Source organism: Balaenoptera physalus, assembly GCF_965194825.1.
Source record: "Balaenoptera physalus genome assembly, chromosome: 3".
Lineage (NCBI taxonomy): Eukaryota > Metazoa > Chordata > Mammalia > Artiodactyla > Balaenopteridae > Balaenoptera > Balaenoptera physalus.
Window position 1 is genome coordinate 29,983,985 of NC_138890.1, and position 17,461 is coordinate 30,001,445.

Sequence of the window (17,461 nt, forward strand, 5' to 3'; positions counted from 1 at the left end):
TGTAACGCTATCACCCTAATACAATTAATTACCTTCTCTCCAAGTTACCTTCCAATGTTTATCTACAGTTCTATCATGTACAGTCATACCTCAGAGATACTATGGGTTTGGTTCCAGACCACCGTAATAAAGCGATTATCGCAATAAAGTGATTATTGCAATAAAGCGAGTCACACGAATTTTTTTGTTTCCCAGTGCCTAAAAGATCTATGTTTACACTATACTGCAGTCTATTAAGTGTACAATAGCATTATGCCTAAAAAAAGTACATATCTTAATTAAAAAATACTTTATTGCTAAAGAATGCTAACCATCATCTGACAACGCCAGGTTGCCACAAACCTTCAGTTTGTAAAAACCACAATCTGTGAAGTGTCAGTAAAATGAGGTATGCCTTTAGCTGTAATCTTACTGTGTTTTGAAAGTAGTATTTCTTTGTGTCTTGATAAAGGATTTTAAGGCTTAACAAAAATGGACTCAACAGAGTGATCCATTTAAAGTAAGGAAAATGAAACAAGGGACAATGAGAGTAAAGAAGCCAGTGGCATGAGATTAGGGCTCACTGCATACCATGAGGTCCCACTTCCTGACCCGCGGCCACAGACCTGGCTCTGAGCTTTCTACCTGCTGATGTGAAGAGGGAAATCGGCCCCATGTAAGAGTCACTGTGTCTTTAAGGTAAACACAGCCCCACTGTTCAGGAAAGGGACAGTCATTCTTGGGAGACAGGCCAGAGAAGCAGTTTCTCCCAAGTCCTTAATCCCATAGTCTGAGCAATTTCATCACCTCCCCTTTCCACTTAACATCACCTGCTGGGACCTGGATTTTTCTGAGGCTAGAGAGGCTTATTTGGAGATTGCTAGCAATTTTCAGTGTCTGGAGGTAGAATGGACAGTCATGAAGGGGACGCTGCTCTGCTCTTTGGATTTGGTTAAAATACTTGAGTGGACCTTTTGATTATGCATAAGGAAAGTTAAAGTTAAAATGGAATACTGGGAAGTTTGAGAAACAAAATTGCCCTGCATAGTAACTGACAAGTCATTCTGCACTACGGGTAGCACTACGTCTCTGCTGAGTTTGCGATGATGGTGGTGATGATGATGATGGAGGTTAGGCTTTACCAGAAGAGATGAGTGGCAGGAACACCTGAACAGGGAGGACCTCGCAGACCTCGTCGTGAGCATGGAACAGGGACTCCAGACACATGTTTTGTTTCCAATTTGAAGCTTTCATTTTCTGCACTCTGGTCTTTGCCGGACTTGGGGATTTCAGGGGCGGGACCTAATTGGATACATAGCTGGAGGCACTGACTTAAGCAAATTCCCCAGATAGGTACTTTTGGAAAAATTTTAAGGTAATTAACAATCGTTACCCACCGATCGGTAGTGCAAACATGGTAAAAAGACAAGAAGAGTCATCAGTGAGGAAATAAGATGGGGATACACCTAAAAAGGGGGGTGCCCGTTCCGTGAGCACCCCGTCCCGCTCACCACCCTGCTCATCGGTGCTGCTGGATGGGTGGTCTACACTAGGGGGAAGTGTGGAGGCGAGCTGTTAGCAGCCTAGGAGAGCCTGTGAAGCATGGCAGGTCCTGACCCTAACAAGGAGAGGGTCGCCATGGGATCAGCGCTGCCAGGGCTGATTGTGGAACGTGAGTGTGTTCCATGGGCACACTTAGAAACCCTCCAGGGAAGGGAACCCAAAAAAGAAGAGACTCTGCCAACTGGGCCACCAGGGGCTGGAATTATTACCCTCTGGAGAATCACTGTGAAATGCACTGCTTATACCCAAAGCTGCTGAAGTGGGATGTGGCCCGTTAGTTTTTTGTTTTTTTTTTTTAATTTATTTATTATGGCTGTGTTGGGTCTTCGTTTCTGTGCGAGGGCTTTCTCCAGTTGCGGCAAGCGGGGGCCACTCTTCATCGCGGTGCGCGGGCCTCTCACTATCGCGGCCTCTCTTGTTGCGGAGCACAGGCTCCAGACGCGCAGGCTCAGTAATTGTGGCTCACGGGCCCAGTTGCTCCACGGCATGTGGGATCTTCCCAGACCAGGGCTCGAACCCGTGTCCCCTGCACCGGCAGGCAGACTCCCAACCACTGCGCCACCAGGGAAGCCCGGCCCGTTAGTTTTTAAATAAACTTTTTGTTGAAGTGAAAAATACATGCGAGAATGGAAAAGTACACAAATCATGTGTGCGGCTTGATGAATTTTCACAAAAGAAACACCCTCAAGTGACCAGCACCCCAGTCAAGAAGCAGGTCATCAGCTTCCTTTCTGTGTCCATGTCCCCTCACTAACCCACAACAAAATAATTTCATATTCAAACAGGTGTGCCTTCAAGGTGACACCTTTTTATAGGTTTAATTTTTAGTTTTTATTCAAGTTATATATGAACAGGTTAACAGTATATATAAAATACTATATATTTTATACACCCAAGATTTGCTATAAAAAAAGAGCATTCCCCAATCCGCTTATCTCACTCATGAAAAAGGAACTGTTTCAACAGGTTCAGCCAGTTTCTTGGGGGTCCACCTGTGTGTGTCTGATAATATGCATGTTTCGCTGTTTCTTGATTTTTTTCAGTCTTAGGCATGATTTACTCACTTCTCTCTCTGGAGGATGGAGTGTTACCTTCACTCCCTTTCTCAGCCCCTACCCCACACAGGACACCCCTCCCAGCTCCTCATCAGATAACTTTGGCGAGAGCAACCTTCAGTGTTTGCATTACTTTTACACTGTAAACACTAGTCAGGGCCGAGGCATATAGCCAACTTTGCCTACTTTTTCTTTCCAGCACATTTTTTGGGTTGTTTTTCCTAGAGTTAATAATTATCATTTTTATGCGTGCCTACTTTCCACAGATTTAACACTGATTCAACTTCACACTTGGCCAGTTATCTAAATCTCCTCTCACAGAGTTCCTCTCTTGGGCTCTGTCTCGCAAGGCATGTGCCAGCTTCAGGGCACTCTCTCTGCACAGCTGGCATCCTGAGACCCCCCCCCCCCTCCTTGCCTCCTTCCCTCCTCCTTCCTAAATACCATGTTTCCCCCTCTGTGACTACCCCCTCATTTTGGTAGACTATCACTTCCAGGGGCTTCCTGAGAAAGGACCCATGAAGGAAATAAACTTTTGGAAAACCTGCACGTCTAAAAAGATCGTTATTCTAGCCGGCCCTTGATTCAAGGTAGTCTTGCTGGATATAGACTTCTCGGTCAGAAATGATTTTCCTTAAAAGTTTGAATGCATTGCTCCATTGCCTTTTAGGTGTCTAGTGTTACTGTTGAGAAGCCTGGAGCCATTCTGAGTCCTGATCATTTCTGTGTGACCTGGTTCTCCTCTCCGAAAGCTTTTAGGATCTTGAATCGTTCCCAGTGTTTGAAGTTGCACAGTGATATGTCTTTGGTGTGAGTTGACTTTTATCCATTAGGCTGGGTGCTCACTGAGCCCTTTCAATCTAAAAACTCTCCCTCTATCAGTTCTGGGAAACTTTTCTGCATTATGTCACTGATGCTTCTTCCCCTCTGTCTCTTCTGCTCTATCTGGAGCTTTTTTTTTTTTTTTTTTTTTTTTTTAAAATTAATTAATTAATTAATTTATGGCTGTGTTAGGTCTTCATTTCTGTGCGAGGGCTTTCTCTAGTTGTGGCAAGCGGGGGCCACTCTTCATCGCGGTGCGCGGGCCTCTCACTATCGCGGCCTCTCGTGTTGCGGAGCACAGGCTCCAGACGCGCAGGCTCAGCAATTGCGGCTCACGGGCCCAGCTGCTCCGCGGCATGTGGGATCTTCCCAGACCAGGGCTCGAACCCGTGTCCCCTGCATTGGCAGGCAGACTCTCAACCACTGCGCCACCAGGGAAGCCCTATCTGGAGCTTTTATTACTCAGATAGAGTTCTTGGCCTGACGCTCTTTGTTTCCATCTCATTTTATTTTTGTTCTGCTTTTTAGAAAACTTTCTGTTTTACCTTCCAGGCTTCCTGTGGATTTTTCATTTCTACTCTCATAGTTTAATTTCCTAAGGCTCTTTTGTGTTCTCTGAAGACTCCTTTTTTTTTTTTTTTTTTTTTTTTTTTTTTTAATAAAATGTAGCATCCTGTTTTAGTTTCATGGTTGTGTAGCTTCTCTCGGATGTTTTCTTCTCCACGCATATTCCCTGTTTCCTACAAGGGCTCCCTATCACCTTGTGTGTGTTTTAATCTCTATTGTTCATGTCAGAGGCTTTCCATGGATGTCTGGAATCTCAGCTGTCTGCTCACGCTTAAGACTGGGGGCCCAAAAAGCTGGCTGGCGTGGAGCTTGTCGATGATGGGTTACATGGTTGACTGCGGGTTATTTGGTACGTGATTTGGCTGGACTGTTTCATCTAGGAATTCTCACTGTCAGTGCCTTTACATCTCTTCTCTTCACATCTCTTTTCTCTGAAGAGAAGAGACTCCGATTCCCCACACTCTTCTACTGTCTAGCCTGGCACCCTTCTGGGAGTCAAGTGGTACAGGCGGGCTGGGGTCTCAATCCTCAAGTCCACGTTCACTTAATCACCGTGTTTTCAGTATGGTGCACCTCAAAAAAATAAACCTCCAATGTTTCCCCACGTTGGGGATGGGCAGTGGCGTGCTTGCACTGATCTGGAAGGAGATCTGGTGGTCTGTGTCTCAGGAACAACTCTCCTCCAATCTTCTTTCAGGCCCTCCTCACTTCACTTCCACACTGAGACAGCCACTCCCTCCAATTCCTGAGGCTTTTGCACGTGCCCCAGGTAGACTAGAGGCCTGTTTTTTCCTTCACTATCAGCCCATTTTCTCTTTTCTCCAGTCTATCAGACAGGCTGCCACCTGACCTTCCGCTTTCCAGCCTCCATATCTTACTGCTGTTCTTTTTTCTCCAAGTCTCCCTGTCCTTGTACATGTATGCCATAAAAATCTCTTATCTGATATTTTCTTAGTTTCAGGAATGAGTGAAAGCACGTAGGTGGTTCAACTGGCATTTTTAGCTGCAAGGCTCCCAGTGATTGATTTTTCAAATGGGAAACCAAGGCCCGGAGGAGGAAGGAGCATGGTGAGGTCCCAAAGAACCAGCTCTCCCGAGTTCTCATCTTTCAGAGGATGGAAGGACCCCAGTATAGCCCCCAAACCTTAGAATTTGACTGGCTGACTTGGATTAAATTAAGAGAATTGGTTTTGAGGTCAGACACTCCTGGGTATAAAAGCTATTTCTGCCACTTTTTACCAGTGTGACCTTGGGGAAGATACTTTCCCTCTCTGGGCCTCAGTTTTCTTATTTGTAAAATGGGAACAACAATACCTTGCAAGATTGTGTGTGTGTGTGTGTGTGTGTGTGTGTGTGTGTGTGTGTGTGTGTGTAGCGAGGTTACTTTAAACATAAGTAGAGTGCCAGCATATTGCCCTGCAGAAATTTAATAGGTGTACATTAAATGTGAGTTCTCTTCTCCTTCCTCATGGAGCTAGAGATTGCACCAGAGATGACAACAAAGCCTCCAGCCCCAGGGCAGGGCCCCACCTGCAGCCAAAGCCCTACAGCAGCCAAGGCAAGGCGGCAAAACTCTCACAAGCCCCAGCAGATCATTTGAGTTAGAGGGAGGCATGTTACCTCACCGGTCTATCAACATGCTGGAGAGCTTGACTTGGAAGGCAAACTTGGCTTATAAAATCCAAAGAAAGTCATGAGGAGCCTTGGGTCATGCCTATTTCACTGGGATGCTTGGACTGGGCCATCCCTCACTGGTTTGCATCTTAGAACTAGTGATCTGAGATGACTCCTTCTTTAACATTCAAAATGATGGTGTCTTGGGACTTCCCTGTAGGTCCAGTGGTTAAGACTCCGAGCTTCCAATGTAGGAGGCACAGGTTCGATCCCTGGTCAGGGAACTAAGATCCCACATGCCGCATGGTGAGGCCAAAAAAAAAAAAAAAGAAAAAGAAAAACCAAAATGATGGTGTTTTTGAACCTGATGGAGCACTTAGTAGCATCAGAAGTCATATGATAGGACTGTATCAATTCCTACCACGAATCATGTATTTATTCTTATTGGTTCCAGGGATCAGTTAAAAATCTTTGTCATTTCAAATGCCAATGAATTAATAATATCAAATAAATATTGTTATTATTTATTGGAAGCTTAAGAATGTGACAAGTACTATTCCAAATACTTTGTATTTAACTAAATTAAGCCCCATAACAACTCAATGTGATACTATTATTACGTCAATTTTATAGATGAAGAATTTGAGGCAGAGAGAAGCTGCATCACGTGTGCAAAGTTACACGGCTAGGAAGTTACATATCCTGGATTTGAACCCCAGCAGTCCAGCTCCAGAGTCGACATTCTCAAAATGTATTTCCTGTCAAGAGAATATTTATTGAGCCATTAATATGTTCTAAGGGAATTGTGCTAAGTGGTTTATCTAGACCAGTGGTTTTCGGCTGGGGGCAATTTTGCCCCCCTAGGGCAGTGTCTGGAGACGTTTTTTGGTGATCACAACTCTGGGTGGAGAATGTTACAGGCATCTAGTGGGTAGAGAGACCAGGAATGCTGTTAAACATCCCACAACACCCAGGACAGCCCCCACTAGGAACACTTCATTCCTGTCACTTGACTCTTTTTTCCCGACCTTACCTTTATACTTTGGAAACCTTCTATCTACAGGAAATTTGAAAGCATAATATAATGAATACTGATGGATCCTTCACTTAGATCCACCAATGTTTAACATTTCCCCACATATATTCTGTCTATCCCTCCCTCCACTCCAGTTCCTTCTCTCAGTAGGATGCCCGGTTCATAGCAAGCCCTCAAAGAATGATTATTGGAAAATGGTGGCAAAAGACGAAAATTATCCCATATTCAAAACCATCAATGTATCATTGATCTGCTCATTTAACACTGACACCGTAATTTTTTCATTTTTTCCCCCGGACGTTTTTGGAATTAAGTTGCAGACATGATGCCACACACGTGTCTTAAAAACAGGACCTTCTCGGGACTTCCCTGATGGTCCAGTGGTAAAGGATCTGCCTTCCAATGCAGGGGACGCGGGTCCGATCCTTGGTCGGGGAACTAAGATCCCACATGCCGCAGGGTAACTAAGCCTGCATGCCACAACTACTGAGCTCACGGGCCTCAACTAGAGAGCCCGCGTGCCACAAACTACAGAGCCCACACACCCTGAAGCCCACGCACCACAACTAGAGAGCGAAAAAACCCGCGTGCCACAACTAGAGAGAAGCCCGTGCGCTGCAATGAAGACCCGACGTGGCCAAGAAAAAAATACAGAAAATAAATAAATAAATTAAATAAATAAATAAATAAATAAATAAATAAATAAATAAATAACAGGACATTCTCCTACATAGCTACAACATCATTATGATAACTAAGAAAATTCTCCAATTGCCTGAGAATATCTTTTATGGCTGCTTTCCCCTCCACCCAGGGTCTAGTCAAGGTGCAAACACTTCACTGGGTTTATGCCTCCTTAGGCTTTTTTTTTTTTTTTTTAAGTCTAGAACAGTTTCCCCTCTTTTTGTTTTTTCACAGCATTTTTTTTTTTTTGGAAGTGTCTAGGCCAATTATCTTGTAGGATATTGCACATTATGGATTTGTCTAGCTGTTTCTCCATGATTTGATTCAGAGTAAACATTTTTGTCAAGAATCCTCTGTTAAGCTTTTATTGCATCACACCAGAAAGCACATAATGTCAGTTTGCCTCATTATTGGTGATGCTAATTTAACACCTCTGTAAGGTGGTGGCTGCAGCTCTCCTGTGTAAAAATACATTTTACCCCCCAAAATTAGTAAGTTATTTGTGGGGTGATACCTTGGGTCCATGTATACATCCTGACCTCCAAAACAAGAAGGTTTGTTTTTCTATACACTTGTCACTTTTTCAGACTGCAGGACTTTAGAAAGAAAAACATCCTCTACCTCTTTGAATCTGAGTTTCACGAGCGATATTAATATCTCCCTCCAGGGCTCTGGTAAGAATAATGCTATACACTGAACAGCGTTCCCCCCAAATTCATATGTCGAAGCCCTAACGCCTAATGTGATGGTATTTGGAGAAGGGGCCTTTGGGAGGTCATTAGGTTTAGATGAGGTCATGAGGGTGGGGCCCTCATGATGGGATTAGTGACCTTATAAGAAGAGACACCACTCAGCTTGCTGTTTCTCTTTCTCTCTCTGTGCCCCATGAAGACACAGTGAGAAGTCAGGAAAAGGGGTCTCACCAGAACCCATCCATACTGACATCCTGACCTCAGACTTCCAGCCTGCAGAACTGTGGGAAAATAAATGTCTGTGTTGAAGCCACCCACTCTGTGGTATTTTGTTATGCCAGCCCCCAGCTGACTAAGATAGATTAAGTGCTAAAACCCTCATGATGATCTCTAGGACATTATTTGACCTAGAAACAGCTAATGAGTGTAATCCAGTTCTTTTCTATAATCTGAGATTGTTTTCTTTCTTGAATTGCCAAGGAAAGGGCGGGGCTAGGACAGTGAATAAACCACTTACAGTCCTCCTCCCAGACCAAACTTCTCAAAGACAGGGGGAGTGTTCGAGGACTCAGCCAAGCCACAGACACCCTGACACTGTGGCCTAATGCTGGCCCTTTGGCCCACAATGCAGGTGTTGTTGGGACAGATGGAACTTATATGTTTGCAACTTATCACCTCTCGCCAGCTGTAAGACCCTGGGCATGTTATTGGTCTTCTCGAAGCTGCAGATTCCTTATCTGTTACAGGAGGATATTAACTGTGCTTGCCCATAGAACTGTTATGAGAATTAACTGAAATAACATATTCAGACTGCAGGCTAGCATGTAGTAAGCACTCATTAAACATAAGAAAGTATTAGTTATTAAAAAGAGTGGTAGGGACTTCCCTGGTGGTCCAGTGGTAAAGAACCCGCCTTCCAATGCAGGGGACGCGGGTTCGATCCCTGGTCGGGGAACAAAGATCTCACATGCCACAGGGCAACTAAGCCGGTGCGCCACAACTACTGAGCTCACATGCCTCAACTAGAGAGCCCACATGCCGCAAACTACAGAGCCCTTGCGTTCTGGAGCCCGCGTGCCACAACTAGAGAGAGAAAACCCGCACACCACAGCTAGAGAGAAGCCTGTGCACCACGATGAAAGATTCCGCATGCCTCAACAAAGATCCCACGTGCTGACGCAGCCAAAAAAATAAAAAATAAGATAAAATAAATATTATTAAAAAAATTTAAAATTTTTAAAAAGTTAAAAAAAAAGTGGTAAATGACCAAACAAAAACCCTCAAAAAAAAAAAAAACAAAAAAAACCCTCAACACATCAGAAAAGGTCAACGGGCTCCTTGAAAGCTACTGATCTGGCATTTCCCTATGTTGGGAATGAAGGACTGGGGACCCTGGCATGCCTCTTCTCCTCCTGCAGAAACCAGGGAGACAGGAAATCTCCTCCACTCGGAAATAGCGACAGCAGCGTATAAGCAGACGTACTGTGATCCGTGTTACGAACAAAATAAACAGAGAACCATTACAGAGGTTAATGCTGGGGAAGGGAGTCTGTGGATGGGGATGTCAGAAGCAAACCTCTCAGAGGACATGACCTGAAGGAAGAGACTGGAAGGGTGAGAAGGAGCCAGCTGTGCAAACAGACCAATAGAAAAGCTTCCTAGGCAGGGGAGCAGCAATTACAAAAGCCCCAAAGTGGAAAGGTGCGGGGCAGGAGAGGGGAGAACGATGTACATATTCAGTGCATCTGGAGCTTAGTGAACGAGAGCCTGCAATGAGGTGGGAGTGGCCAGCAGGGGCCTGATCACGTGTGGCTGTGTGGACTATGGAAAGAGCAATGGGACAAAATACACATAACATAAAACTTACCACTTTAACCATTTAAAAATATACAGCTCAGGGGCATTAAAGACATTCATACTGTTGTGCAGCCATCACCACCATCCATCTCCAGAACTTTTTCATCTTCCCAAACTGAAACTATCCATTAACCAAGAACTCCCCACTGCCCCCAGCCACTGAAGGGCTTTCAATAAGAAGACAGGTAATAAGTCTGGCATTTTGAGATGACAAATGAATGAACGGAAATGGAATGAAAATGGTAGATGAATCATTGTAAAGCACAAGTAGGAGCCGGAAAACAGTAGAGAGGGTGGTGGTTTGGACAAGGAGTGGAGATGAAAGAAAATAGGTAGATCTGAGAAACACTGAGAGGCAATAGAGGCAAGACTCAGTGTGGCCATTCCCTCCTCCCTGTAGTTGTGTTTGTGGGTGTCCTGGGGCGGGGGAGGTACTCACAGCTGACCTGGGAGCCCAGCTTGTGCTCCCAGACGGCGTGCAGCTGCTGATACTCCTGCTGCGCGAGCTCCAAGCGCTGCTGCTTCACCTGGTAGATCTCCTTTTGTGCACTCAGGGCCTCCTGGGCCACCACCAGGTAATCCTTCAGCATGTGCTCCTGCTCCCGCCGCCATTGTACCCGGGGATCCTCAATCTGAGTGGTTTCTGGAACAGACCCCAGAGACCCTAGGTTAGCACCTCACAAATGTCTGTTGAGTTGGTGGCCTGTAGAATCTACTACCAGAAAACAAAAAGCATAATAAGTAGAAAAATCACAATAAATGTGAATGGGTTAAACTTACCTATTAAACAACAGAGACTCTTCCTTTGGATTAAGCAAACAAACACACACACACACAAACCAGGATCAGTTTACAAACCTGAAGTCAGTCTGTCTGGGAACAGCCAGAGGAAGGACCAGATATGAGTTCTAATCTAGACAGAGAGGCTCAACAACATTATAGACGCTTAAGGTCATTCATTTTGGCAAAGAGTAAAGGAAAGTAAAATAACTGATATTTCAGAGGATATGAAGAAATACTGTGTTGGAAATGTAAATTAGAACAGCCTTACTAGAAGGTTATCTGACCATGAAAATCAAGAGCCTTAAAACGTTAATACCCTTTGTCCAATAATTTCTCCTGTAGTAATTTATTATAAAAAGCAATAAATTCAGGCAAAAATGCATTTGTATAAAACCATAATAATCATCAAGCACTTATTTAATGTTTACTCTATGCCAAGCACTATTCTAATTACTTTATATCTATTTACTCCTCCAATCCTTACATTAACCCTATAGGGAAGATTCTTTTATTACCCCCATTAAACAAAAGAGAAAACTGAGACATAAAGAGGTTAAGTGACTTGCTCAAGGTCACACAGGAAATAACTGCTCAAATAAGTATGCTATATTTACATAATACACTAAAACAGCCATTAAAAATAATGTCTTCAAAAAAAATTTTTAAAAAACCAGAAAGGTGCTTATGATATAAAAGTGAGTAGAAGTACTGGGTGCAAAACTGCATAAATAATTTTGTATTTATCAAAATACGTATGTACATTCTCAAAAAGATTAGGAGGAAACTTAGCAAATTATCAACAGCAGATATGTCTTGATGGTAGGATGCCTTTTCTTCATTTTTTTTTATTTTTTAAAATTATGTGTACAATAAATACGTATAGTGATAACTTGGAAAAAAGTCAGAAGACAAAAAAATTTTTTAAAAAGGGTAGCTGGCAGCTGAGCAGATGTCAAAGAGGTCAAAACCATGTCCAAGAATCAATGCCCGTTGACTGTCAACTCCTCAGTCATTTCCCAGTTGGTGGGTGGGGTAAAGGGTGACTAACACACCAGAAATTGTATAATCACAGCCATAGGGTGAATGCAGCCTGTAGACAGGTTTTGCTTAGCCCAAAGAACTTTATTAATTTTGAACTGATTACTGGTATGTAAAAACAAGGAGATTTATTAAAATACTGATCTCTGGTTTTTCTTTTTTTTTTTTTTTATTAATTAATTTATGGCTGTGTAGGGTCTTTGTTTCTGTGCGAGGGCTTTCTCTAGTTGCGGCGAGCGGGGGCCACTCTTCATCACGGTGCGCGGGCCTCTCACTGTCGCAGCCTCTCTTGTTGCGGAGCACAGGCTCCAGACGCGCAGGCTCAGTAATTGTGGCTCACGGGCCCAGTTGCTCCGCGGCATGTGGGATCCTCCCAGACCAGGGCTCGAACCCGCGTCCCCTGCATTGGCAGGCAGACTCTCAACCACTGCGCCACCAGGGAAGCCCTCTGGTTTTTCCTGATCATTCAGAAGATCTGGCCACTGTGGGTCCACAATTTATCTGCTTCATTCATTTACGTCATGTGTGTGGCTCCTGAGGGCTTTGAGTTTGTACCTCCTTTTGCAGTCCCTTTAGCTCTCAATCCTCCTGAATAGGCCCCAATGAGTATTTCCAATGAAAGAAAGAAGAGACGGGAAGAATAATCAAAGAGGTAGTAGCAGGGCCACGTTCTCATGCCTGCCAATAATCACTGTGTTACAATGGGCAGGCTGCTTGACCCCTCTGAGTCTACTTTTCTAATTATAAAAGAGGATAATGGGCCCTGCCTCACTGCTTCCCAGGAAGCTGTAGTGTACTTACACCCAGGTAAAGTAAACAAATGATGGTGAGAGTAAAGCCAAAACTATTCAATTCTTCAAGTTCTCCTCCTCCCTTTTTCTGGGAAAGAAAACAAGGTGTGAAGATGGCTGGCAGGAGCCACAAAATTGCTTCCCACAAAGAAAGTTTTGCAACTCTTCAACCAAGTAAGAGGGAGGAACACTTGTAAGAGAAGAAAAAAAGGGGCAGGAGAGAATTTACAAAGCTGGGTTGAAAGACTGTGGGGTCCCATTTCCCATCAGCAGATGTGCATTCCCTCAGGGTTAGGGACTCCTGGGTTCACCTCAGGGGCCCCGCACTTCTGGCTGGCACGGGCCACAGAAAAGAAAGGAAACATGGCCAGGGTGCAGATGTTTTTTAAAGTTTGTCATTTTTTTAAAAATTTACATTTTTGGGAAAAATATTGAAAAATACAAAAAAAGAAAAATCTCACAATTCCACCATTGCAAATTCGTAAAGTAAGAAATGGGAGTTTAAATCTCTCCAATCCTACATCCTAGAGGTAACTGCCGTTAGGAGTCTCACACACTAACAGATATTGCCCTCTGATTATATACAAACCTGTTTATACATACATATCTACACACACAAATTTATTTTTAATGTAAAGTGGCCCATGTCATGTATACTGGTCTGCAATTTGCTTTCATCTCCAAATGATATATCATGTTCATTTTCCCTTATAGGTACATAAAGATTTACCTCAATTTTTAATTTATCCTTTTTTTTTCATTTGTACCACTGTTTTTATTTTTTACTTACCTCAATCATTTAAATGGTTGCATAGTATTCCATGGTATGGTACTAACATTTATTTATGATAGGTCTTTACTGGTCTCCCAGACCACTACCAGGAAACATCTGGATTGTTTTCAGTTCTTTTGCTACCACAACCAATGCTGTAGTGAGGATTCTTAAAAACATACTTCTATGAACGTGTGCTATTATTAATTCTGTAGTGTAAAAAGAGGAATTCCTTAAAAGAGGAATTACTGGGTCAGTGGGTATACGCAGCTTAAATTTTAACAGACACTACCAAATTATCTTCCCAAAGGTTGTACCAATTTTTATTCTCACAGACAGCTTTATGAGAGTGCCTTTTCCCCCAGACTCTCAGCAAAATTGCTTTAAAAAAAAAAAAAAAAAAGGTTGGTACTTCATCCAGTACACTGGGTCCAGTCAGCATATTATAATTAGCTATGGAGCTTCAAAAAACAAAAATAAAAACAAAAGCCTGAATTCTGCCCCCAGAACACTTAACATCAGAGTTTCCAAGAGTAGGGCCCAGGCATTGGCAGTTTTAAGCTTTGCAAGGTAACTGCTGTGCAGCCAATGTCCAAGAACCCCTGTTTGCATAGTAGAATCACTGGGGGAAATTTTTTAAATCCCGATGCTCAGATCCCGCCCCTGGACAATTAAATCAGAATCTCTGGGGGTGGGAAGGAGGCAATGGTGACCCGCAAAGTTCCGCAAATAATTTCAACATATCACCGAAGGTTAGACTTGCTAAGAGGTGACAACACCGGTGGGCTGAGCAGTCACAGAAGACGACAGGCAAGGCTGGCAGGTGCGATGCTGAGCTCCAGATAGAGTCACCTGCCAGAGGGCTGGCTGAAATGCTGGGTCCCTGACAAATGCCCCGGGGCACCCCTGAACGAATCCTCCCCATGGTGCTCTGGGTTTAATCTGAGAGTGGCGCCCTCCCTTTGGAGGTCACGTTCCTTGGAGTATAAAAGCACGTGAGAGCCTTAATTGAAGGCTGGCTTGGCTACCATTTTTGGTGACCCAGGCTTTCTTCTGTAGCACAAACCAACACGGATAGATGGATGTACAGACAGATAAACACAACCCACAACCCCACACCAGAACACTGGTTTCAACCTGGTTGCATGTTGGAAATTACCCCAGAGATTTCCATTTAATTGGTCTGCAGTATTAAGTGGGCATCAATACCTTGTTTAAATCACCTTTATTAAGGCGTAATTTAAATACAATGAAGCGCAATCATCTAAAGTGTAGACTTGGATATGTTTTGACAAACGCATACACCATAAACTACCACTTGTTTTCAATGTGTAAATGGTTCCTTTACCCTGCTGTCCTGTGTCAGTCACTTCCACCCACTTCCTCCCTCCGGTTCTGCCTTAGAACTTCGTGACAATGGAATCAAGCAGTATGTGCTCTTTGGATCTCACCTCCTTCACTTGGCATAAGGCTTTTGAGACTCATTTAGGTTGTATCAGTCGTCCATTTTTTGTTATTGTGGAATAACAGTCTATTGCATGAATACAGCATAATTCACTTTTTGATAAACTTTTGGGTTGTTGTTTGAGATTATTATGAATAAGGCTGTAATGAACATGCGTGCACAAGTCTTTGCAATGTCTGCATTTCGCTTAGGTAAAACTATCTAGGGGTGGAATTGTTGGCTTGTATGTTAATTATAGGTTGACTTTTATAAGAAACTAAAAAACTGTTTTCCAAAATGGTTGTTCTGATTTACATCCTCACTAGTAGTGAATTAGAGTTCCAGTTCCTCCACATCCTCACCAACCACTGGTACTGTCAATTTTTTTCATTTTAGTCGTTACAGTGGGTGTATAGTGGTACCTCGTTGTAGATTTAATTCCTATTTCCCTAATGACTGATTATGTAAAGCATATTTTTATGTGTTTATTGGCCATTTGTATGTTTTCTTTAGTGAAGTGTCTATTTAAATCTTTTGCTCATACTTTTTATTGGGTGGTTGGGCTTCTTACTATTAAGGTGTAAGGGTTCTTTTTATAGTCTTGATATGGATCTGCTGTCAGATATATGTATTGCAAATATTTTCTCCTTATCTGTAGCTTGCTTTTTCAGTTTCTTAATGGTCTTTTGAAGAGCAGAAGTTTTAATTCAATGAAGCCCAATTATTATTACTTTTTTCTTGTATGCTTAGTGCTTTCTGTGCCTTGTCCAAAAAACCTTTGCCTACCCTAAAATCTTGCAGATTTTCTCCTTAGTCTCCTTCTCGAAGTTTTCTAGTCTTAGCTTTTATGTTGAGGTCTGTGGTCCGTTCTGAATTTATTTTTACATATGGTGTGAGGCGGGGAGAGAAGTGGAGATGTATTTTTTTCCATGTGGATACCAGTTGTACTAGCAACTCTTGATTAGACTGTCCTTTGGGGGCAGCTCCCTAGGTGGCTGTAAGGAGCTGTGCTAACTGCTGTTCATCCTGAACTGGTCACACTCTGAGGGGTCCTCCCAAGCCCAGCCCCTTCTGCTGACACTCCACTTCCTTAAGTCCACCTCACCGGAATAGATAACTTTACACCTGGGCAGGTTCTTAGCGATGTCCTTGGCCAACTATTTTTGAGTTCTTGTTTTTATGAAAGCTAAACATGGACATAGTTTCATCATTCAGCATGTCACGAACTCAGCTACACACAACAGCATCCCTCTGTCCCCTTCCCCCCTCATGCCCCCTCTCCCCAAAATGCAGCTACTTCCAGTAAACATTTAGCCAATTGAGCGCAGCCATCATGGAGACCCAGTTCTTCAGCCTCCCCCAGGCTCCAAACCTCTACCTACAAACACACTTCACACTCACTCTCCATACAGCTCACACGTTCACCACACTTCACACATCCCTCACCCCACCACCTCTACCCATCACACGCCTGTTTTCTACACGCACCACATGCGCACCCACATGACTAACACTATTGAATTCTCTAACGGCTTGAACAACAATTGTCTTAAAAACAGCTGAACATCTGGAGAACGTCCAACCTTGTCACTATGGAAATGAATGCAAATGAAAAACAATGAAGTAACAGTTTAAACCTGTGATGAATTTATCGAAAAGTAACTGGCTCCATACTGACTGATGAAGGTATGAGAAAAATAGTACCCTTATTGCTGTGGCAATACAGATTGACACGATCTTTTAGAAATACTTATCAAACTAGGAAGAGGTACCAGAAGTCTCACGAGTGTTTATAATCTTTCAGTTAGCGATCCTACATTTGGAAATACAACTCCAGGAAAGTATCATAGAAGAAAAAAGCAATATGCATAAAGATTCTTCCCCTAGTGTTATTTATTTATAACAAACAAATGGAAAGAACCCAAAAGATCAGCAATAGGGGGGTATTATGGTACACTCATTTTATATGTTAAAATGTATCAATACATCTATTTGACACATTAAAAATGACAAATATGAAGACTAGGTAGCATCTCTCAAATATTCATGACATAGTATGAAGAGAAAACAGCAGAACACACAATTTGATCACTGATTAAAACCATCTAATCATGCTGGATGTACACGGCAGTGGGAAAACTGAATACGGATAAATGAAATAATGAAAGCGGGTTATATTTTGGAAAGAGTTGTCCATATTTGCTGTTTCCAATGCCTCCCCTCCGTTTTTTTTAGACTCACTCTAGTCAGGCTTTTTCCCCTAGTCCTTGTCCAAAGCTGCCCTCCAAGTCAGGGTCACCGCGTCACAGGGGTTTGCTAAATCTATCGGTCAATTCTCAGTCCTCTTCGTACTTGATCTGTCAGAAGCATTTGACAGGGTTGACACCTCTCTCCTCAGTATGCCTCCTTCACATGGCTGCCAAGACGCTCTCGCTTTCCTCCCATCTTTCCAATCACTCCCCAGAATCATGACTGGTTTTCCTCTTCTCTGTACCCTCCTCCTGTCTGAGGACCCCATGGCTCATTCTTTGATTGTCTTCTCTCTGTCTTGACTTATTCCTTTGGTGATCTCATCCATCTTCATGTCTTTAAATACTCTCTATATGCCAACAACTCCCAAATACACATCTTCAGCCCAGATCTCTTTTCCAAACACCAGATTCCTACATCAAACTGACCAGCGACACCTTCTCTCAGGTGTGTAACAGGCATGGAAGATGCGACACATCCCAATGAACCCTTGTTCCTCCTTCCTAAACCCACT

At 43.2% G+C, this 17,461-nt stretch overlaps 1 protein-coding gene and 1 long non-coding RNA gene across 3 annotated transcripts in view; both read right to left on the reverse strand.

Annotated features, from left to right (window-relative positions):
- WWC1 (WW and C2 domain containing 1) overlaps window positions 1-17,461 on the reverse strand; it is a 149,933-nt gene that overhangs the window by 55,356 nt on the left and 77,116 nt on the right. For both annotated transcript variants that reach the window (XR_014262048.1, XM_082456401.1), the window contains exon 3: window positions 10,309-10,512. Coding sequence is in view for 1 of the 2 variants with exons in the window: in XM_082456401.1 (XP_082312527.1) it covers window positions 10,309-10,512 (204 nt within the window). In the remaining variant the exon portion in view is untranslated. The remainder of the gene's footprint in view (window positions 1-10,308; window positions 10,513-17,461) is intronic.
- LOC309658268 lies at window positions 194-10,302 on the reverse strand. The gene is made up of 2 exons (XR_014262159.1): window positions 3,852-10,302; window positions 194-3,528 (listed from the first exon to the last, which is right to left on the reverse strand). It is a non-coding gene; the product is annotated as an uncharacterized lncRNA (long non-coding RNA).